The sequence below is a fragment of the Calypte anna genome, chromosome 2, assembly GCF_003957555.1.
Source record: "Calypte anna isolate BGI_N300 chromosome 2, bCalAnn1_v1.p, whole genome shotgun sequence".
Taxonomy (NCBI): Eukaryota; Metazoa; Chordata; class Aves; order Apodiformes; family Trochilidae; genus Calypte; species Calypte anna.
Window position 1 is genome coordinate 78,800,993 of NC_044245.1, and position 24,707 is coordinate 78,825,699.

The following is a 24,707-nucleotide window of genomic DNA, read 5'->3' on the forward strand; positions in this document are numbered from 1 at the left end:
CAGAGAGCAATATTGGAGCTTCAGGGAGCTCCAAGCGTCAAAGCTTCAGTAAAACCCAGCAAATGGCATTCCTAGCACTTAAGAGCTTGGGGTGGAAACATTTTTCCTAAGGACTCCAGCAAATGACCCCTTGTGCTTGGCTTCTGCACAGGGTGTTTAGCTCTTAGATTTCAATCTTAATTGTCATGTTCATGAGGGCAACTCCTTGCGATGCCCATGTGCCTTGAGCATATAACCAACAAAAGCATTCCAACACCATATCTGCTCTTCCTAGGATGTAGTCTCCAAGCACTACCAAATGCCATTCTGCTTGGTCCATGACCAAGTATTAAATTCAGGTGGAAAAGAAAAGCCTAGAAGGGCTGGAAGACAGATTTTTATTTTTACAGAGAATATTAAATTAGCAAAATCTTAGTATAATTGAAAGGTTCACTTATATGTATGACACTGAGAAGAATAAAGGTTTTGTTTCTCCCAATAATATTTGTTTACTTTTGAAACTTTTACCATATAACTTTTCTTGCTAAATACATCCTTTGCAGCACAATAAAAAATTAAAATACTTAGTGGCAGTGAGGCCAGGGCAATGCTTTTTGGAAAGGTTGACTTTTGCAGTTTCTTGGTTTCCATTTATATTTGTTGACTAAGTTGTTGTAAGAGGCTTGTTTATATATGTAACATTAGAGGTAGTAATAACTCATTCACTGGATAATTGGTTTGACTTCCCTGATTTTGCACATGCTGTCTTGCCAGAATGACACTTTTTGGGTGGACCTGTATAATGCCTATTCTCTTAACTTTGAATGGAATGATGTGTCTCCTCTGGTATCTAGTTTTATATCTGACTGAACATGTGTGAGTACCAGTTCTAGGTAAAACGCTAAAAAATGCATTGAAGAGTTTAATCAAGGTGAGTTAGAGCTCCAACCTGATTCAGAAGTGATGGGGTTTTTTGGCTCAGACTGCTCCATTAAATTGAGTGAATTTTAGTTTTTAAAATACTTTGTCTTACTTCTTTAGGGTAAGTGATGAGGTATCTATTGGAAGAGCTTAAATTGATTTATGTAAAAAGCAGTGCTGTTTCTAAGCTAAAAGCACAGTGGATAAGCTCTCTCTCTTTGGCTAAGAGAAAGAAAAATCAAAGGTTTTCCAGTTCTCTGTTCTCTCACTTCCCTCTTCCAATGGCAACAAACTTAAATTGCCTTAACTAAGATCTATGTGTAGTTTTCCTTATAAACTCTACCTCTACAGTTATGTCTTTGGAAAGGTTGATTATAACATGTTTCCAAAATTGTAAACAGTTTTTAAATTTAATTGTTGTTACCTGTAAAAGGCTTTCTTAGAAAATATTATTTACATTTAGAGCATTAAATAACCTGTTGAACATAGTGAATGCATGTTCTCTGAAAAATACTCCAGAAGCTGTCACTTGGTGCAGCAGTATCTGCATAGTGAGCATTCCCATAGACTCCTCTAAGAGTCTTTAATCTGTTGTCTGCAACACAGTTAATTGCTACTCAGACCTGAAATCCATCTCCTGATTAGAACCAGCTGAATGTTTTTACTACCACTTTCTCCTTAGTTTCAAACTCAAAATGAGATTATCAAGGTATTCATTCTGTGTGCTTCAGTTTGTTACATGAAATGGTGAAAAGCATCAACCTGCAAATAGACATGATCAATCTGGTGTAGCTATTTTTCTCTTCCTATGAAGCGCCAAAGAAGACCTAAAGTGATCTGCATATGGGGGGAGAAAATGCCTACTCTAGATGACCTTAAACCAAGGAGGAGGTAAGATAGTATGAACACAAGTGACTGAGAAGGAGATGTTCAACAGTGAATTGATGAGTTCTTTACTTCCCTTCTCTCCCAAGATTCAGTCTATGGATCCTGAACTGTTGACCTGGACCACCGAGTTGTTGGATTAACAGCTCTCTTTTAATACATATACAGCAGGATGGGTCCACAATTCCTGAGGAATCATTGGCATGCTGAGTCTGGTTCCTTCTGTGCAGTGGGCAGCTTATGAAGCACAAGTTATTTACAGACAGTCGAGGCATCTCTGAGACTGTTCCAGACTTGCTTATTGTGCTCAGAAACCCAATTCAATAAGGGCTTTTAGGGTAAGGTGGCAAATTACATCAGTGACCAGCTTTTTAGTATCGTTTTAAAGGGCATCTCATGCATACATGCTTGAAAAATATGTTCAGTCATATAGAGAAGATGTAGCTCCATAATGGAAGGTGCCTCAGGTAAAAAATTTAATTTTTCATCACTTCCCCTTGCAATGTCAAGGGAACGGATCATCCTCTTAGACCCCACATAAATCTAGCTGCAGGTCATCCTCAGCAAAAGTAATGGGAAGTGAATTGCCAGTGCCCTTTCGTAATTGCAAATCCTTAATTAAGGATGGATACAAGGAAGCACTTAAAATGCCAGCCTCAGCAAGTAGCAGACTTCACTACTTGTGAGAATAAATTATATCTTGTCAAAATAAAATTGTTTTTTTTCATTAATGTGGTTGGTAGTATTCAAAGGCTTAAAAGTAAATAAAACACATTGTTCTTGGATAAAAGAAAATTATCTCCACTCCTTAGAACTGTGTGTGAGGTGGAAGAACTTTGAAAGATGGTTTCAGGCTAACTGTGCAGTGCCAATTTGCTTGATTCTGGCTTGACTTATAATCATTTAAGAGAAAGTAGAACAGCTAATTTAGCCTAGTTATCCTTTTACTGCAAAGGTTTAGTTTTAGTTAGTGAAACCAGAGCCTGGTTTTTTGGCTCTTGGGTGCATATGTAGTTTTTTATTGTAATTTGGAACTCACCTGCTCCTATGGCAGTTTATTGAGCAAAAGCTCATGTGGAGTGTTAAGTGGATTTTAGATAGAGGGCCCTTAAGAAAGGGCTTAAAGAATATTTCTGGGCATCTCAGCTATTGCTGATTAGCAGCTTATGATGTTTATGTGAGTTACTTTTAATTAGAAAGAACCTAAAGCGAATATAAAATAGTGTAAACATACACATTTTTAAGCATTTTGCTAGACATCTGCTTTTCCAGTACATCACAAATCCCTGAAGGCCAGAGTACTGTTTTGTTGCCATCAAAGCACTCTCTTCTGCTTCACTTCCAAAATATTGCTTCTTCTCAAAAAAAAGCAACACACATTGTCTTGCTTAAGAACTGAATTGGACCTTGGAGGAGGAAAGATTTGCATTCTGATTCTCTGCTTCTGTGCCATGCACATCATTTATACCTGCCTAGATAAATGTTTAAAAAAAGGCAACCCCATTGTTTGTACTGGCTAAAAGCAGCAAAATACTAAATATTTCAGGAATAATAGATACGCCAGTAAAGCTTACCAATAATAGGTTATAGAAGAGCAAGTGTAAATATCTTTAGGAAGGTCTTTATTCCTTTAAATATGATATTTCTTTTCATAAAGGCATTCAGAACAGAATTAAAAAGAAAGACTCTTTTCCCTTTAAAAAAGTAATTCTTTAATAGAAAAAAATTCTTCTTTTTCTTTTTTTGGCCTGTAGCTAAAGTCTGTCATTTTCTGCCTGATTACCACAAACAGATTATTTTGAAGAGGTGCATTTTTTTATTAGTATGCTAAGCAGAATTTTTATTTTAAAATACATATCTTTGCACACATTTCCATATAGAGTAATTAAAACATGAAATTATATAGCTCAGTCTCCCCATCGAGATAATTAATTTTAAAGGGAACCCCCAAAAAAACATAGTTTGATTTCTGTTAATTACGCCTCTCCTTCAAAACACAGAATGCTAAAGAAAGCCATGAGCAATTCGTATTCTTGCTGCTTATATTTATAGATGTCTGAGTCTATGTTTGTAAGGTTTTTAGCAGTTTCCTCACAGCACCACTCACTTTGGTATTTCACAGTGTAGAGTTCACGTTTATAACCTCATATATGTGATGATGATAATAATCTTGCTCCATATCAGTTCAAGACTTGATAACCAAAAGGTGAAACTCATTTTTTTTGAGGTTAGGCAGGCTAGGTGGGGTCAGGCTACTATCAGTGTTGTAAGGAAAGCAGGAAGGAATGTGGTTGGACTCTAAGCAAGAGGAGATAGGGTGGCAAGTGGTGGTGAAGAAATAGTCAGATTGGTTCTTCCAGCTGCTCCTGGGAGGACACTGGTAGCTAAATCCAGTTGGCAGCTGGTCACCGGCCGTGCTTCCCAGGGCTCCGTTTTGGGGCTGGTCTTGTTCAGCATCTTCATCAATTATCTAGATGAGGGGATTGAGTGCTTCCTCAGTAAGTTTGCAGACAACACTAAGCTGGGTGGGAGTGTTGATATGCTGGAGGATAGGAAGGCTCTGCAGAAGGACCTGGACGGGCTGCACCAGTGGGCCAAGGCCAACAATATGAGTTTTAACAAGGCCAAGTGCTGGGTCCTGCACTTTGGTCACAACAACCCCATGCAACACTACAGGCTTTGAGGAGGGGTGGCTGGAAACCTGCCAGGCAGAAAAGGACCTGGAATGCTGGTTTCAGCCATCTGAAGATGAAACATCAGTGTGCCCAGGTGGCCAAGAAGGCCAACAGCATCCTGGCTTGTTTCAGGAGCAGTGTGGCCAGCAGGAGCAGAGAAGTGATGGTGCCCCTGTACTCAGCACTGGTGAGGCTGCAGTTCCAGTAGTGTGCTCAGTTCTGGGCCCCTCACTACAAGAAGGACATTGAGGTGCTGGAGTGAGTTCAGAGAAGGGCAAGCAAGCTGGTGAAAGGGTCTGGAGAAACAGCCCAATGAGGAGAGGCTGAGGGAACTGGGAATGTTTAGTTTGGAGAAGTAATGGCTGAGAGGAGACATTATGGCTCGCTACAGCTACCTGACAGGAGGTTGTAGGGAGGTGGGTGGTGGCCTCTTCAAGTGAGCAATGACAGGACAAGAGCAAATGACCTGGAGTTGCACCAGGGGAGGTTCTGACTATGTCTGAGGAAGCATTTCTTTACCAAGAGAGTAGTTAGGCCTTGGAATGGACTACCCTGGGAGGTGCTGGAATCACTATTGGAAGTTTGGAAGTATTTAAAAACATGTAGATGAGGCACTTCTGGACGTGATCTTTGTGGGCATGGTGATACATGGATAGTTTTTTTAGGGAGGGGGGTGTTGATGGTTAGACATAGCTATGTTAGAAGTCTTTTCCAACTGTGGCAATTTTGTGATTCTGTGATTCAGAGCATAGCTGCCTAGCAGCAGCAGACTCCTTAGTGCAGCACAAAAATAAGATGATCTTTTCCAGCAAATATAAAAATACATAGAAAGGAATGGAAAATAGGTTTTTTTGCCCCCAACAATTTCTTTCCTACCTCTGGTATGGCATATCTGCAGTGTCTCTGATCCTTGTGGTTGTGCTCAGAAGGCTTTGGCTCTTGATTGCTCTTCCTTTTCTTTGCCACATTATGGATTTTAACAGAAAAAGGGTTTGTTTGTTTGTTTAAATTCCTGTAAATCTCCTTGTGCATTGTAACAATAATTTTTGTTTCTATGCAAAATGGCACTATTCTGTAATTATCTATAGTAAAATATTTATGAACTAAAAAAAATACTTGCTGAAAGCTCGTTTAATAGAATGCTACCAACTATCATAGACAGTTACTTTTCATTACACTGAAGATCACAGAATTGGAGTTTTGTTCTCTCAATGAGGATTTAGCAGCAGTGATGGTCTTGGAATAAATCAGAATGTATTTTTGCTATTGATTTATCTTAATTTTATTGAGAAGGAAGAAATCTGAAGTCCATGTAATAACATCCATGTAATACTCCTTCATTCCATGTGTGGTTCACAGGCTAAAAGGGCCCTAGATAGTAACTAGCTGCTCAGCTTTTAAGTTTGCTTCTGAGAAATTTTCAGTGTTTCAGTGACTGTATTCATTTTTTTCTTGACAGAAACAGCTCTATTAAGCATACCAATGCTGTGAAATGTTTTGTTGGCTTCTAACAAAACAAAACCTAATCAGTCTTTTGTGCAGAACTGTTAATTATTAGTAATTTGCACTTTTTTTGTAGGAGTTCTCTGGAATCTATCCTCCTGTGATGCACTGAAAATGCCAATCATCCAAGATGCCCTCACAGTGTTGACCAATGCCGTGATCATCCCTCACTCTGGATGGGAAAACTCTCCTCTCCAGGATGATCATAAAATACAACTCCATTCATCACAGGTGCTGCGCAATGCCACTGGGTGCCTAAGGTGAGTACTGCAAAACATTTGTTTTGACTTAATCATCTCCCTTTGGCGTGAATTGGTATTTCTCAGGCTTTCTTTTGTAAAAAGTAAATGCTTTTTTGTGTGTGTCAGCAAAGACGATGATTTTCAGTGCTATAAACTTCAAGGTAGAAATTGGAAAATAAGGTTCGGGCCATTCAAAAAACGATCTCTAGAAGTGCCACTATGGGTTTTCCTCTCTTCTTGTTATAACAGCTTTGACCAGTCTCCTCATCCAAGCTTGTATATTACAGATGTTTTTCTTTTGTAAATTTCCTCAGCTGCTTAAGTGAAGTCAATACCTTCTCACTATTACACCCAACTTAATGAACACAAAAACTAATGAAGATGCGCACAAAAAGCAACATGCCTTATGGCTTCCAGATGCCATTGCTGGAGTTACAATAAGTACATGAAGTAGATTCTTTTTCTGCTCTGTGAAGATGAGAAATGGATTTTAATAGGAGACAAATTGATTTTACATTGTATGACTAGAATACTTAAATCCTCAACAAATACAGTATGTTTTTATACTTATATTTGTGTGCCAAACTTCTATATATAACACCAAGGTGCACTTATGTGTGTAACATAATCTATCCATTCCTAAAAATCACTCTGGATGTGAGAATGAAAATAGCATAAGTAGAAGAGTTTCTGTTCTGACAAAGCCTTGCAAAAGGAGGATCAAGTCATAGCAATTTTTGAGTTCCAATCCGTATTGTTTTGTTGAAATATTAATAATACAAACCTATTAGGCAAGTTCTTTAAAGCACTGTTGTTTTTTTTTCTCTCCTTGTTTATTGGAGATTCTGTAACTTATCTCAGAGAAAAGAAGATAAATCAGTTAATATTTTTCCATACATCATGGAAAAATTGTTAGGTAAATAGTATAGTAATACAATCTATGTTGGATGCTGCATCCAAAGTAGATATCCATCAAATAACTAACTAACAAAATTATATTAAGAGGCAAAGAAAAAAAACAGTATTTTTTACTTGTCTATAGCCATTACCTTTTGGTTAATCAAATGATTTGTCTCCCTTTCAGAAGTAGTATCTGAAAAGTTTAAGGGAAAAAGTAATAATCATTATTGATTGTTTATATGTAATCAGAATATAACGAAATATAAAAGGTGATAACTTCCATATTGCAAATATACTTGTATTGGATTTAAATTCAGGTTAATGTATGTGGATATCAGCATACACTGGGATATGTGACAGAACCTAGCCATTTGTATCTGAGTTTTATTGATTTTGAAAAGAGTTTGTTAGTATAATTGGCTTGCATTATCTTCAACTTACTAGAAAATAAGTTACTCAATCACAGTGACAAAATTCATCCTGTAAAGATGTGTACCATGTTGTAATTGTCACAAATCTGATGTTTAACCTGTCTCAGTTGAAGATGAGTCCCTGAAAGAAGTGTCCATTGTAACTCTGCCCCTTCCCTAGGTGGGCATGTCCAGTTTTGGTCTCCCACACCATAAATTCTGTCTTCCTGTGGATTTTTCCCAACTGCTTCTCAGGGACTGGTGTCCATCCCTGATCCTGCAAACTTCGTTTCATCCTACCTCATAGTTGATGAATTTTTTTTTCACATTGGTCTTGAAATCTTTCTTCCTTGTTTGTTTTGTTTTGTTGTGGGTTTTTTGTGAGTGTATGTGCATGCCCATTTGGAAACTGATGTGAGCTTACTGTAGCCTGAACTGTGGGTCAGCCTGAGGACTTGTGGCCACATGAGGATGGCACCTTGCCTGATGTAACACCTACTGCTTTGCAGCAAGGCTAACTACTAAGTGCTTGATGGTATGCTGTCATAGCAGAATGGTTTCTGGTCACCTCATGCAAAATAAGCTCAAATCTGCCTGAAGAAGACTGTGCTTACTGTGTTTCTTCAGTCCTTCCCAGCTAGCTGTAGCAACAGCTCAAGTGGCTTTCCTGAGCAGGTTGATCTTCCTTTTAAACCCAGGTTCTTCAACTGTAATATGACCCTTTAATATCTTTCTGATATCAAACCCTCTCTATTTCCCATATGCATCCTTTTGTTCTCTCGATTGGCTTCAGATACTTATTTGGCCTTCATTCATCTTCTTTAAATATTTTCATCCCCCTTAATCTCTTTAGCAGAGCCAGAACATTTTGGGAAAGTTAGAAAACTATGGAGATTATGGGTGTAGGGCATGCTTTGTGCATGTAGTACCTTAGCTACCATTCCTTAAATACCCTCCACTTCAATAAACTGGACAGCTCTCATTCTTTTACGTGGGATCAGTTACAAGCCTTACATTTCTGTTTCAAGATCTCACTTGGCAAGGAAGGTAATGTAAATAAAAAAGGTATAATGTGGTTGCAGGCAGATATAGTGCTGTCTGTCTGATAAATGGAAAGTTCATTGTCATCTTTGTTGGGAGAATTTCTTCTAAGATGCTGTTTGGTTATCCTCTGATGTTTTCTTTTTTTCCTTTTGCTAGAGCTGTTTATTGAAGGGACACTGGTTAAAATTCAGAAACATCAGGATTGTCAATGGTGATACTCAGTATCATAGGAAAAGTACTGCTGTTCAGAAGACTTGATAGCTGTGTCTGAACGTGTACTATAAACAGATTTCAGAGACATTAGGTTGCATTACATAAGGTTAAATACTAGCAAATGTGCCAGAAGGAACTGGGGGAAGGGGGATTCAGTTCAGTGCCTTTGGTTTTATGATGCATTAATTGATGAAAACTTTAAATATTATCTGAGAAGTGCTTTAATACAGTCCATCCCATGTACAGTGCTATGAAATATTTTGCAATGTCCATTATATAGGAATAGTTAGATCTTTGTTTTGTGGTTTTTTGCTGCAGTTCATGAATTATTCTTCTTTCTGCTGATCTTCCCTTTTTGCAGTTTCTTGAGGAGTTTTTGTTTTTTCAATTAGAAATTTCCTAAACTATAATTTTTAGTACTCTTCTCTGCTTATTATAATTTTTAACCAAGTTCTTAAGTCTTAACTCCAATCAAACAGTAATCCAGCCGAAATCAGCATTAAATCATATGAAAGATGGCAGCAACATCAGACCTGCTTTTCCTCTTCTTGTCTTTTTTCCTTAAAGACATTGTTTACAAAATGCATTTTGCATACGTTTGTGATTGGAAAAAATAAAACAGCTTTAATAAAATATTGTACTAATTAATTTTACATAAATTGAGTAGTTTGAATCGGTTTAGATAATTCAAAGCCCTAAATACACTATCACTTAGAAATCTAATCTTAATATTCATCTTCCATAAATTGCCATAACTCAGTTTGACATGTGTTAAAAGTAATCACCCAATTTACTTGGCTCCCCACTGAGATACTGGTACCTTACCTCATTAAGCTCTGTGAAAGTCTGACTTAGCTGTGACTGCTTTATCTGTACTGTGAAAATACTGTGCCTTTGGTTTATAGTTTCTGATACATTTCTACTTATTAGGGAATGTCTGGAATCCCAGTTGCTTATAGTGAAGGATTTACCATCCCTAATCTGAAATTTAAAAATCAACAGGAGTACATTGTACAATGTTGTTTTTACCTGAAATGTCAAGCTGACAATGCTGGGTTGACCCTAGCTGATCACCAGGTGCTCCCCAAACCCACTCTGTTGCTCCCCTCCTCAGCTGGACTGGAGGAGAAAATACACTGAAAGGTTTGTGGGTCAAGATAAAGACGGGGAGAGATCACTCTGCAATTACCATTATGAGCAAAAGCAGACTTAGGGAAAACAGTTTAATTTCTTGCCAATTAAATCAGGGTGGGGTAATGAGAAATAAAACCAAATGTTAAAATACTTTCCCCTCACCCCTCCTTTCTTCCACGGCTCAGCTTCACTTCTGATTTCTCTACCTCCTCTCCCTGCTGGCACAGGGGGATGGGGAAAGGGGGCTATGGTCAGTTCATCACACATTGTCTCTGCTGCTCCTTCCTTCTGGGGAGAGGGGTACTCCTCCCACTCTTCTACTGCTCCAGCATGGGGTCCCTCCCACAGGAGACAGTTGTCCATGAACTCTTCCAACATGAGTCCCTTCCACAGTACGCAGTCCTTCATTAAATGCTCCAAGCATGGGTCTCACAGAGGGTCACAAGTCCTTCCAGCAAACCTGTTTCAGTGCCTAATTTCAGGCACCCCAATTGAAAACTTTCTGGAAGGCTGGTTTCATTGGCATCAGCTATGAAAAATGTATATTCAAAAGAACTGAAACACTCACTGGCTCATGTGAAACTGCTGTCAGCCAGATTCTAATCCCAAAACCAAATGGGAAAAGTCACAGTAAGGAAGTCAGTAAGAGTCGGTCTGTGTGGGAAATGTGTTTCACCTTCTCAAAAAACTCGAAGGTCCAGTCCAGAAAAGAGTTATAAACCAGTCTGGGATGCCACAGTGATTGCATCCCAGTAAAACATAAAGTTTCGGAGGCGAATTTCTGAAAGCTATGAGAGTGTTCCTTACTGAATGCTGCCATCATTCAGGAATGTAACCAGAATAGAAATCTAATGTTAATATTTGAGGGGAAAGGGAGGTTTCAGTGTTAATAGATCAGTGTCCTCTGATTGCTGCTGTCATATTTTTATTCAGAAGATACCCATGGGAGAAGTACCAACAGAACTAAATATGTAGCTGTGTCAGATACTTAAGCACGCCAGTTTCTCTTGACAGTGCAGCTACTCCCACTCTGCATATTCATGAACACATTTATAAGGTTTATACAAGGTCATACTGTATTAATTACAGCAGTAGTATTCAAATAGCACTGAAGTTTAATGCTTTTTCAGCATTTCTGGTAAAAGCTTTACTTCAACCTATTAAATTGATGCAACAAATTCCTCATTGTTCTGGAAGTTTCACTCTGGTCTCAAGCTGATAAAAATCTCAACCATAAATGTTTTCTTTATTTGTTTTGGCTTTTAATGATGTTATGGGGTGCCTTTTGCATTCTCTTTTGCTCTGAAAAATAATACAGGATAATTCCAGACACTTTTTACTCTCCTGTGTTTAAATATATATAACAAGCTTCAGCGGTGTACCTCCTGCCTTCATCATTTAATGTGATTAAAGATGCTTAGCTGCTCTGCCTAAATCTGCTTTTAGATGCAGAAGGAATTCCCAGTGCATTGATTTTGCATTGAGATAGTAAAAAAGTGATCTGTCACCATCCATCTTCAAAATACTATCTAAGTGATCCCTAGGCAAACAAGGAAACTTGTCCATATTTCAATGGGGCTTCATGTTTGTATATGAATTCAAAGTACTGGACCTATGTGTCAGAATCTGTTAATTCTGTATCTAGCTGAAATTTGGTTCCTATTCTTGGGCTAGGATCTTTTATTCTCTTTTAAATGAATGCATGTGGCTTTTTCAAGGAAAAAACCAATAATTTAACTGGGTGTCATAGAATTATAAGTGTTTACTTGTTGCTATGTCAGGTGTGTGTTCCTCCTGTGATTTCCTAATTTACTGTTGCTGGAAGTTATCCATGCACATATGAAAAAAATGAATGTGCCTCAGTACTTTACAATATTCTTAGTCTCAGTTACAATGGCAGAACTATCAACTGGTGCCACTTGAGCTGAATGGCTTACCATGTGCCCCAGCCTTGCATTAGGGACATGCTGAGTATCTCAAGTATGTTTTGAATGACCGACTACTTTTCCAGCTTTTGGTGGTTTCAGTTCCTTTCAGATTGAATGCCTGCTCTTAACTAGTGCCTTATGGGGCCATGTAATGTCTGATCATACTTGCATGACTAGCTAGTGTTAATTTACGTTGACTTCTGTCAGAGGTTGTGGATGTGAAATTGTGTTGTATAAGGGCTTAGATTCCCTGGTTTGGTTTTTTTTTTTTCATTTGAGAACAGTAGAGTGTTAGCTTGGCAGACACTGGAATAAAGTATGGTCTGAATCTTTGTGGCCTGCTGACTTGATTTGGGCTGACACCAAGCCCATCCAACTAGAAGAGGCCTCCTTCTCACTGGCCATCTGCAAAGCTGTTTTGAGAAGAGTCTCCACATCTGTGTGGCAAAACACATGTATTTTAGAGCATGTCAGCATGTACATGCAGTCACTGCATGGAAAGCTGAAGAAATGGAACCAATTCTACCTCAGCTACCTGGGTCCATTTAAAAGAATTAATCACAAGGGCCACAGGTGTCGGTGGGAACCAGATTATACTTCTGTTGTTGCTTTGCTGACTATCCAGCATCCTGAATAGTCCTTTTTAAATAGGTATTTTGAAAAAGTAGTATAGTCTGGCTCCACAGATATTTGTCTCAACACAAAAGAACTGATTGTGACAATTCTGTAGCATCTCCCTTGGTCATGGTGCCTGATGACAACAGATAATGTTTTATTTACCTAAGAAAAATGAGAAACATAATCATCCAGAGTTTTTATGGCCACTTAGTTCCACCAGATATTAAAAGGATATTTGGTAAAGATAAAGTTGCTTGGTGCTTATCCCTTGATTTGTATATTAACTAGCTTTTTTCCTCTTAAAACTGTTTGCATTACTAGGCAATATGAAAAAGGAACATGTGAAAACTTACAGCCCTGCATAGCACAGAAAAGGCAGAGCATACTTCTGCAGCTTTCCGTCATTATTTTATAACAGACTGCTCCATATCTGAAGAAACATCCCCTAGGAGTGAGAAGATCATTTGGTCTCTTCACTCAGCCTGAGGATTTTCAGTAGAGATCTCTGTTTGAAGTACACTGAGCTTGCTTCATCCTTCTGGATAAGCCAGCCAGCATCACAGAGTAAACATTTTATCACCCCCTTTCAGAGCATTTTGGGCATATGAACTCTCTCACTTCAAGGACAAGAGTAATTAATGCCAGCAGCTCAAGTTGAGCCAGTGCTGAAGTCTCTTGCTGTGAGAAGGCTTTGATGGCATTCCACACTTCTGCAAGTTGGTGAGCTACTAAAAGCTGGTGAGAAATTCTCTCCGGTAATATCCTTAGCACCAAAGCCTTAAGACCTGCAGTCCCTACTAACCACTCTTACAAACTTTGTTGCTTTTATCTGTTTTGGAAATATTTTCCCAGGAAGCCTCCTGATGAAGCAAATAAATAAAAATACAGCTCTTGGGCTATGTGATGAAATAGGCTGCAGACTGCCAAGCCTGATAAGGTTACAGTCAGTTTGGCGCCCAAACTGAAGACTTTGAAAAGCAGCAGTTAATTTCTGTATGTCATCTTCTGTGAAACTTCACCCAGCAAGTGTTGAACTTGTGTTCCTGTTGCCACTGCACACCTCCATAGAGGAGGTTCAGCATTCTATAACATTTTTCCTTGAGAGGGTAAGCTACTAAGAGCACTTTGAGAAAAGAAGATGAAGTCCATTATTTGCGATCAATTAATTTCCCCCTTTCTGAGAGGATTAGCAAAGTATATGGTTGATTTGGGGGTAAATTGAGACTTTTTAAATGGTGAAGTGGAAAGCATGGTATGCCTGTAACTAACTGAATTTTCTCAGTTTTATCCATTGTGAAGGTATCATGGTAAAACCAAGCACTCACACAGAGTGTGAGGGTTCAAATCCAGATGCAAGGTGATACTGATTTCCAGCTGTAGCTCACTGATGCACACACAGCCTTGGGGACAGTGCCTCAGAGAGGCAACAACAGAACAGGGTGAGAGGATATTCCTCCAGCAAAGTCTGTGCTAAACTTCTGTCATGGCAGACAGGGTGTAAGAATTCTGTCTTTGAAACAGAGTTGAATGAAGAGGTTTTTTTGTTTTAGCCGTTTTTTCCTATTGCCTTCCCTAAATAACCTTCATACTGTATTTTCAGGTTCTGTATTACTGTTGAAAAAATTTCCTTTAGAAAGAGTAAACACATTTTATTTTAAGAAAAATTTAAAAGAATCCTTTATCTTAACTGTATCTGCATCTACTATATAAAAACATTTAACATCTGCCTGATAGTATTTTTAGCTAGGATTGCACACTAGCTAGGATTGCACACTACATACTGAGAATTTCAGTAACAAAGTAGGTCTGAAGCATTCATCCTAGTGGAGTTTTTTTTACTTTCAGAGCTCATTTCTTTTTGTCAGGTAGCCATCTATTACAGTTAGTTGGTTACAGCTTCAGCATTTTCTCTTGAAGGACAATAGCATTGTAAAGAACCTCCTCCTCTTCCCCTCTTGTCATTCATCCATCATGATATCTGATTTACTCTGTGCTGAAGTACAATACTTAGAAAGTGTTTCAAAAGATAGAATCACGAAAGTATTGTGCATATAAAAATATAGGTGTATTTGGGTTTTTTAATCCCCTAATGAAGTAAAAACGTATTATAAAACAAAATAAAAGGATTTATTTTAAAAAAATACTTATTCAATTTTCTGGTATGACCTTACATAATTAATTTTTGTTGGGGACATTTTTCTGTAGACTGGTCAAATTGATTGATGTTGACAGATACCTGTTGTCTTTTGCTGCTGGAATCATTCTAAGAAGAATTGTGTTCTAATCTATGCAAATGTAAAAAATGCCACAGTATCCCCTGTGGTTTGGGCTGTTACTCACATGTTAGAGTTACCTACCTGTGCTTGCACTCTGGTTGCACTCCCAGCTGCTGAGCCAATGGGTAGACCATTGGCCCTGGGCACAGCTGGTGACCTCTGAAGTATTTAAGTGTTGTCATCCCACAGAAACAAGCAAGATCTCATATTTCCTTAGCAATCTGGCTGGGGGTGGGAGGTCATCCTTTTTTTAGCCCATGTGATGAAGGGAGCACAGCAGAGAGTAATTACTCTGTTTACATTCACCTACTGCTTGACCAAGTGGCAGAAAGAAACATATATGAGTTTGTACAATTATCTGTTGTGCACAAAGGAAAATCAACCCTTGGGATAAATTTAAGGGGCAGCTTTATTACCTTCACACTAAGGATAATGATGTAACCAGGGTAGTGAGTTCTACTCAACATCATCTGTGTGCAAACAGCAAAGTCCTCCTTAGCCCACACCTTGGCTCAATTGAATCACCCTTCTCTGTCACTAGGTTGGAGAGGTTACTGGGGACAAACTAATGCACACAAAGGCACAGGATCCACCAACAAAATCAGCTGGAGAGTGGCTGTTAATGGGATGTCTGGCGCTGAATTTGGGGACGGGGAAAGTCACATGATTATGCATTTTCTGAACTGAAATGTTACATGATTTACAGGAATGGTGTGGGGATTTTTAATTGCTTTTACAGGAACAATTTGTTTGCATTTTTGTTTTGGTTTGGCTTTACTTTTGAGATGACTTAATTTTGGTTTTGCCTTCAGCTGGATTGTAGAAAAGTGAACTGAAAGACTCCTTGGGGACTGGAATAATCCCAGATTTCCCAGATCTTTTTTTTATTTTTCTCTAGTTAATGGGGCTTCACTTTGGATTTTAATCAAGAAAACGGAGGTACTCAAAGTTAAGTAGGTAGCATTTCCACCTTGGAGGAGTTCAGGGCAATCCACTACCTTCCTTTGATTATAAAAGCTATTTATACTTGGTTTAGGTGGCCTGCTTAACTAGGTCCTTGAATGAAGTACTGGTTGTGTAGAAGCATACTACTGCTATGTGTCACACTTGGGTATACACAAATGACCTGTAAATAATCAGTTTAATTATTTGCTCCTCCAAATATATTGGTACTTTTAATACAGCAATATTATTGTTTTATATAATGAAATTATATCATTGCTTACTAATAAACCAAGAAGAAAGATATGCGTGAATCTGAGTGGGAGTTTGTATGTGATTACATAGCTACATTGCTGCATTATTTTTTTGGTACTCTTTAGACTGACTAACAGCAGTTAGCAGTATTTCTTTTAAGAAACTGGAGAGCATCTGCATTATCACAAATATTTTATTCTAGAATCATGGCTGCACGTATTAAGAAACACATGGGAAGCATTAACTGATTGGTAATCCCCCATAATTCTCCAACGCATCTGTCTAGACTGTAACACATGCAGTATTGCTTCTGCCAGGGTTACTTTTTCTTTGACCTTTTGGCAGACACTCAGTGTAATTACTATTAAATGAGGGCTAATTTATGTACAGAAATGTTAGGGTTTTGTAGCATGAGCCCTATGATTATGTTTTATTGCTAGTGGATGCGTTATGTAGTCAGCCATTCTTCAAGGGCCTGGGCAGATCATTATTGTAAATTATCTTTATACTGTAAAGTCTAAAGATTTAAAGTTTACAAAGTGAAAGTATTGTGACACCTAGCCTAGATATGATTTTTGTTTCCTCTCCTGCAGTTATGTGATAACTTTAATTGATTATGCTTTAGTAAGGTAAACATACCTTATTTTGTGTAAGGGTACTCAAATTATTTTCTGGTTAGTACACAGAGTTTGGGTGATGCTACTACAAACCACATCTTATATTATCAGACATAATAGGTAAAAAAAATATGCAGCCACTAAAATACTATAAAATACTTTGATAACTGTCATGTACTGGCCTTCAGCTATCAAAAAACCTTAGAGGTAGATGTCACACAATATAAGAAATTGACTTCCATAGCACCTCACAAGCCAAACTAACCTAATGGCTCCCATTATTAAATTCAGGAATGTATTATGAGGGTTATAGAGAAACTGTCCACCAGTTTTCTTCTTGGTTTCCAGGACCAATAGTACATTCTTTTCTTCTTTCTCATTCTTACAGAAATAAAGAAATAAAGGAGACAGATTGTGTTTACAATGCCATCTGAATATCTGAACTTTTGCTTGATGCAGACATGCAGTGGTTTTGGGAATGTGACTTTTGGCAGGCATCTAAGCTTATTTATTGCTTTCCTAGTTAATCATCTTGCACTTAACTCTTCTCTGTGGGACATCCGCCCCTGTAATCTTTATTTTGTGAAGTTTGTGCATTCAGTAAAATATAAATGATTCCCTTACCTTATCAATAAAAAATATATTTTCTGCTGAAAATCTGCAATCAGAAACAGAACAGTTTCCAGCAGATGCCAGTTTGGAGTTTGCTCTGCTCTTTTCATAGTTGATATGAACTGAATTTAGTGGCCTCAGCACAATTCCTGCTACTGTCCCACTCAGTTGGATTCTTTTGTAGTCAGCCCTTGATGCCCAGGCAGGACACAGGAGTGAGATCAACAGCAGAACTGGAAGAATAACTTGCAGCAGTGGGTAGGTGTTCCTGCAGCAGCTTCACATCAGCATGTCCAGCCAGCAGTACATACTATTGAATTTGCTATGAACTTTCTGTGGGCCTGGACTACACCTTTAGATTGTTATTCTCAACTTCAGTAGCACACTTCCAGTTTTAACTTTGTTAATCTATGCTTTGTCTGTGTTTTGATAATTCGTCCTGACAGCAGCACCTATGTATCCATGGCAGTCACAAGTTGAATGGATTTTGAAGCCTCTGTGAAAGTGGTTCATAGGAGAAGGGCATTCACTCGATTTAAAAATAAAAACCAAACAACTTAGGAACAAACCACCCTGTTGTGCAGGAAGACTGTAAATTGTGGCAGAAGGTTCTCTTGGGTAAACACCTTCCTGAAGCACAGGAGGAGACCAAGGAGTAGAAATGAGAATAACAAAGGAGTATGGAAAGCCTGGGTTGGGCACTTTGGGATAAAATGAGGAAGATCAAAGCCCAGCTGGATCAAAGTTAGCTGGAGCTAACTAAGGACATAAAGGGTACCAGCTGGGGATTTTACAGGCATGTGTATCCTAAAAGCAGAAAGAAGTTGAGGAGAATGTGAGTCCATTGGTGCGTGGGGAAGATAAATTAATGATGAATAAAAGGGAAAAGACTGAATAACTCAAGACATTTTGTGCCTCAGTCTTGACAGACCAGCTTATCCAGCTCGATATTCCTATATGTTTCAGACTGTTTTAGGGAGGAAAAGAAGAAATCAGCAGTGGCCAAGGAACCATTTTAAGGAATATTTGGAGAAAATAAGATACATTCTGATACGTAAAACTGGATGAAATTTATCCATGAATACTGCAAGAGATACAGTTGTGAGGCACCTATGATACTCATTCTTGTGGGAGGTCTGAGAACTAGGGAAAGGCTAAAAATTTATCCGTCTTTGAGGAGAACAAGAAGGACAGTCTGGGAACCTGCTTTACCTTAACGTCTGGAAAAACATGCAGGATGAATTCTTGGAATCCATTTCCAGATATGTGAAAGATGAAGAGTCAGCATGGATTTACCAGTGGCAAGTCATGCTTAGTGAGTCTGATTGCCTTCTATGATAAAGTGTCTGGACACGTGGATGAATGGAGAACACTGATACAATATGCCATCACTTACACTTAAGTTTTATCAGTACAGGCTGGAAACCTTTTGTCTTAAGCAGCACCCCTTTTGAAAAAGAACTGGATTTTATATGGGACACCAAAATAAATATAAGCCAACGTGTTCTCATAATGAATAAGACAAGATTTCCCCCCTTTACTCAATACTGGTGTGGCCACTTTTGCAATGTGGTTTCCAGCACTGGGCCCACCCTGCTCAGCAGAGGTGTCCAGAAACTGTAGAGGATGCAGGGAAGAAGTCACCAAGTTTCAGCTGGGAAGGATCAAGTTGGTCCTTATGCTTGACCTGGAAGATAAGTGCAACACTGGAACACAGGGGTCAATCCTTTCTTGCCTTTAAGGCTCTATAACAAAACCAGTGGCCTCATCTTGTGTTGGTAATAGTCTTTCCTCAGGCAGAAGGCTCTTCTTGGGTGACTTCCCACACATTCCTTCCAGCCAGAATTTCTGAGATTCTGTGACTCTATACAGATTCAAGACACGGCCCTGAAAAATGAGAAATACATACATTCCAAGCTCTGATGCAAAATCTGAAAGAGAACAAAATTCCCTTACCCCTTTTCCCTGTCATGGAGTATTTGCTAAGATGAGGTGAACAAGCAAACACAAAACAACCCCTTTTACAGTGTAAGTGACTCACACCAAGTAAGTCCATCCTGTGCAGTGGATGAAGAATGAGTGGGGTGAGTCCTGTGAGGGTGAAGAAGCAGATCATCATCATTCTGTAGATGGTGGTTGAATTACAGTTGCAGAGGCAAACTTCATTTGGGTAATGCTTAAGTTTTTTGTGCTTAGCTTTCTAATCGTACTGTTCCGTAAAGTATTTCATAATTTGTCATGATGAACTGATTAGCAATGGCAAGTATAATTGCTTTCAAATGTCAGACAAATAGCTAGAGAAAGATTTGTATTTGCAATATATTTATTTTAATTAGAATAGGGTAAGCTAATGAGTTTTCGTTTGGTTTCTCTTAATTTTTGCTACAACTGATTTTAAATCAGAATAGTTTATGAAGTAAATAAAATTCTGTGAATTAGGCAGTACTATTTTGATGGGATTTTAAATTGAAATGTGTAGTTACAACGTTGGACATATGTAACAAGATGTTTATTTAAGTAGACTGTTTTCTACACACTGCAGAATTACATAATCACCATGACTTGAAACACTAAGCAGACAGTTTGAACACAAGGTATTAAACTGGTATTTAATTCTTTAAGTGAGAATTCCTTTCAGACAGACAGTAGAGGGAGATCTGCTTCTTGTTCTTTGCACAAATATTGCCTAAATGCAGCAGGATCACTCCAAAAAACTTAATTTTAATGAAACTGACTGTGAAATGACTGAAAACACTCCAGAAATTAATTCTGAAATGTACTGTTGGCGTATTATATTAGCATTGTGAAACACAGCAAAAGAATCTGCTACTTAAATTCGATGGCAAAACTGCCTACTCCTTGGCACTGAGTGCCCAGCCAGGGAGGGGGTCCTGTTGCCAAGCCCTTGCGGTGAAACCCCCTCCCCAATGGCTGAGGATCAGGAGCAGACTGCCCATCAGACAGGATGCTCTTCTCTTTGGGAGGGTGGGCAGCATGAGGCACTCTTTGTGGAAGGACATTTTCAGCTTGTTTGCATGGCAGCCCGTTGCCTTGACTGAATGAACTTCTATTCATCACATAAGTAATGCTTATTTTTCTTTCAATTAAAATGTCAATTAAATTATATTCTTCGCTAGCTGTCACAGAGTGGAAGTGAAAGTACAGTGTGACAATGGAAAAGAGGGAAGTGGCCTTTAATAAATAAATAATTAAATAAAAGAACCAGATCAGAAAGACATTGATGAAGCATTTTTTTCTGGAAGAAAAAGACAGTGGAATATTGTCAGTAACAACCACTTTTTGAAATGCAAGTTTATAATGAAAAGAGCACAGGCTATCTCAAAATTGCAGTAACAAGCTGCTGTTCATGATTTTTGACATCAAGATGAAATTGCAGTCAGAAGAAAGTATTGACCTTTACATGCATAGTGTCAGAAGTAGCATTTGCAGGCATCTAAAATCAATTAAGTCTCCCCCAAATTTGGATCAAACTTCAAAATGCTTTGGAAAATATCAACATTACATTTTTTGAAGGAATAGAGATAGTGGAGGCCTGGTGGATTTTTCATTAATTAACCTTCCCTACTAATAATACTTCAGAAGATTTAAATGTCTGGGGTTTTTTTCATTGATAAGCTCTGTATTTTTCTGGAGTTGTCTGAACTTGTATACTGAAATATTTACAGAACTCTTTGCTATTTATTTCAGAGGCTTCATAATCGGGCTAAATTTAAAAAAAATAGTTGCGCTTGATCTTTGAAGTAGTTTCAGAGTTTATGCTTGTTATTTTTGTTCTTTCTTGGTTTTAATAGTAGCAGACAACTTCTCTGGCATCACAGGTTTCTTTGGCTGTCATACTTCCTTCACTCAACAGGGTAGATTTCTAAAGGAAGTTCATAGCCTGACAGGCTGCCTGCATCTTCTGGAGTAGGTTGTAGTGCCACTCTTCAAGTTGAGTTTGGGTTATAAATGTCTAAATTGAAGACCTAAGTGGTCTACAGCACTTTCATGTGGGGAAATGGTGAAGGGGGGATACTGAATGTTGTGAAATAATTACTCTAAGAGGCTACAGCAAATAGTGAATGCAACTGATGATGCCTTCTGAATTATAAATGTTAAATAGGTAAGTGTAATCAGGCATCTTCTGAGAAAAGATTTTGTTGAAATTCCAACATTCACCTACATGCATTCAGGTGGGTTTGGCTGCAGTTGTCACAGCAGTACTGCTGGGTGGCAGAGGCACTAAATGGAGCAGCCCAGCACAGCCACAAAAGGTGTGGATAAACACTGAAGTCCGTGTTTTTCATCTGCCAGGATGCTACTTTCTGTGGACAGTCTCCGGGAGCAGATGATGTTCATGACATCAGTCGTGTGTGGCTTAATGCCATGGATCTGTGGGCACCATTTAGGTAACAGGATTAGGCAAGAGTGCAGATATGGTTGGTGAGAAGTAAGCTTAAGGTTTAAATTGAAGATGGGTATGGGTTACTTTGGCTTATTGTGGCTGGACTAAACCTGTGTTGTAACCAAGAGTTTTGTCTTTGGGATTCGTCCCTGCAGCAGAATGCAATGAAGTGCAGAACAGTTGTTTCCCAGAAGTTCTCCCTGTGAATTTAGTCAGGGTAGACCACGTGTCCCCACAGAAAGTTAGTGCAGAATAAATACTGCATATGCAATTCAAATAAGTTTTCTGTAAGCTTCCTCAAGCAGAGGATTTCGTACAGTGCCTGCACATGCCTGGTGTGTTTGGTGCACCTATTATTGCCAATGAGTGCTTCTGAATTGCAGGTACGTATCCATACAGCTCTTCCCTTCATCTACTGGTGTGGTTTCATATAGCTTAGAAGTTTGTTCCCAGAGCTGTGCTCAGAGGACACTTACCTGCTGCTGGCACCCAAAGATGCAGGGAGAGGTGCTTGTACTTAAGAAAGCCAAAGTGATGGTCTGATCCTGATTACAGTAGGGAAGAGAGGCTGAGCCTCAGCTGAGGCCCCTTCTGTACCTGTAACACAGGCAGGGGAGGACACAGCGCCCTCATTAGCATGACATCCCATAGAACAAAATCCAGAGGATGGAGAGAAACATACAGGACTGTTGTGACCTTTCTGTCTATGCATGTGAAAAATTATACAAACAGCTGATTTTTAAGATGTTTAAACGAACGTACTCTGATTTTATTGAGGAGCTAAGATTCAGGGAATCTCAGATGGAGACCATGTGCTTAGCAATTGCAGAGGCCAATGGATTTCAGCCTAGTCCAGTTAAGTATGTAGATCTTAGGGCATTCAGAATAATAGACCTTTAACCAAGATCACTGCTCAGCTTTCAGTGGCTTCAGGATTGAGAAGAGAACGAATATCAAGACCAGTCTAGCAGATTTGAGAGAGTCAGCTCCCTAATGAATTGTGTAAGGCTGCAGAGGAGCAGGGCTGCTCCCCAGGGTCAGGGAACTGGGAGCTGATGATGGCTGCGACATGGATGGGCAGTGCCCTCACCACCAGGCTCAGCCAGGGGAGCAGAGTTGTGGGGACAGCAATTGGTCCTGTTGGTACTCCAGGCAGCATCAGGCAACAGCAGGGGATCAAGCCAGGCCCAAGGCTGATGCAAGAAATCCAAACAAAGAATCTGAAACAGGGCTGGGGATCAGCATTGCTGGGACAAGGACAGGGCTCTGAAATCAGCTGTGATGGAGCCCTGGACCGGAGGCACTGGTACAGAGAGCTGGCAGGTGAGTAGGTGGGTATGTAAAAAATGAGGTAAATCAAATAATGTAGAACTGGTAGGAATGGCTTTAGTCATAATTAATAAATTGCGGGGTAATTCTGCCTTTCTCAGTGCAGTGTCTGTAAATGAATCATTCCGTGCTAAAGAGACAGGTGTTTTATCAATTATGATCATGTGAGCCTCCTGTATCCCTCCTCCTCTGGGCAGGGAGATAATTCAAGCACAAGGAACTGGAACATTGCGATACTTGATTCATGCAGTTATCATCTTGATGGAGTGTCATTTTACCAGAGCCACCTGTTCAGCCAAGGAAAAAAAAAAATCCACTGGTATTTGGTATTAGCATATTTGTTCCAGCAGGATTTGGCAATGGAAATGAGCTCTGAGCTGGAGAATAAGTGTTGAGCTTCCTAAAGTTGCATTAAATATTTTGCACTCTTTTATACCTAATATAGGAAATTTTACTGTAATTCTGGGTATTGTGTTTGCACTGTGCTGGAGGAAGCTTTGTTGTTGAGTAACTGACAATTAACTGAGCATAGTAAAATAATAATTACAAAATTAGAATGAGTGTTTATTCATAAAAGAACAGACACCTTTATAAGCTGTAATTATCTTTTTGCTAATTTGGTCTCTGACTGGCACGCAAAGCATACAAAGGATAAAACTTCCCAGGAGTAACATCACTGCAGTCAAAGCAGTGTGTTAGTGATGAGGTTTGTGCACTGGGTGTGTTGTAAAAGCAGGTCACCTGAGAATAAGTCTGATGGTCCTGAATATCTGTCACTCAGGAAATGCTTATCTGTCAAATAAATAATAATCACAACCTCATAAATCCCTTAGTATAGGAATTATTAAGAAACTGGGGCTGAAGGTTGCCACAACATCGGTAGCTCTCAGCTTTGGTGGTTCAGTTCCTTTAATTCTCCCCCCAACACCCCATTCTTTTTTTGATGTTAGTTATGGCCTTGTAGAACACTAATACACTTGGGGACCTGTGGCCCAAAGAATGTATAGTAAAGCCCCTATGTAAGGTGAATCTTGATGGAAATAGAATGCATTAAAGTGATAATGAGTTAAGAATACAACGATTCTGCATGAGCCTTTACTCAGTCACATACATAAAGTTCTTGCGAAGCTCATTTTTTGAGAGAGGAAGTGTTGGAGGGTGTTTGTCCTCTTCTTTCACTGCATACAAGTGTTTTAGCTCAATTTTTAGGAAGAATAGGGATGAAGCAAATACAGTGGTATTCTACGTGTATACGTTTGCAGATGGGAGGGCAAGCATAACAGTAATGGTACCTTTCAAGGCAAAGCAAGTGACAGATGTGCAGGACATCGTGCTCTTTATGCTGTTCACAAGCATCTCAAGGCACCAGTGGGAAGTTTGTATGTAGTGTTTAGTTTAACAGGAATAAGTGAATTGACTCAAAGGGTATGTGTTCAAATGGAAGGGGGGGAATGAACTTTTTTGACAACAAGTAATCTCTGCCCTCTGAGCGACTACTGTGAGATTTAATAGCCAGGCACTGAGACAGGGCAGTGTATAGTTTTATAAGAGGTTTGTTTCGGCTGCAGAGCAAGGTTGTCAGACACCATCCCTGGGGTATAAATCATAGGGGTTAGAGGGCATTGACAATAGTGCCAGCAGCAGACTTTTTTTTCATCGTTTTATATGACATACATGGGGATAAGTAGGGTTGTGGTAGAGTGATTCCCTTCTTTTTTTACAGGTTATTTCCAGCAGCACTGGTGCACATTGACTCATTAGGCTGAAGGGCATGCTAGAGAGTCAGTTCTTTCATCATCTCTCAGTGTGCACATAAAGC

At 39.0% G+C, this 24,707-nt stretch overlaps 1 protein-coding gene across 1 annotated transcript in view; it reads left to right on the forward strand.

The window, feature by feature from the left end:
- Positions 1-24,707, forward strand: part of CTNND2 (catenin delta 2) — a 522,813-nt gene that overhangs the window by 393,973 nt on the left and 104,133 nt on the right. The window contains exon 11 of the mRNA XM_030444848.1: positions 6,040-6,223. Within this exon, the coding sequence (XP_030300708.1) occupies positions 6,040-6,223 (184 nt within the window). The remainder of the gene's footprint in view (positions 1-6,039; positions 6,224-24,707) is intronic.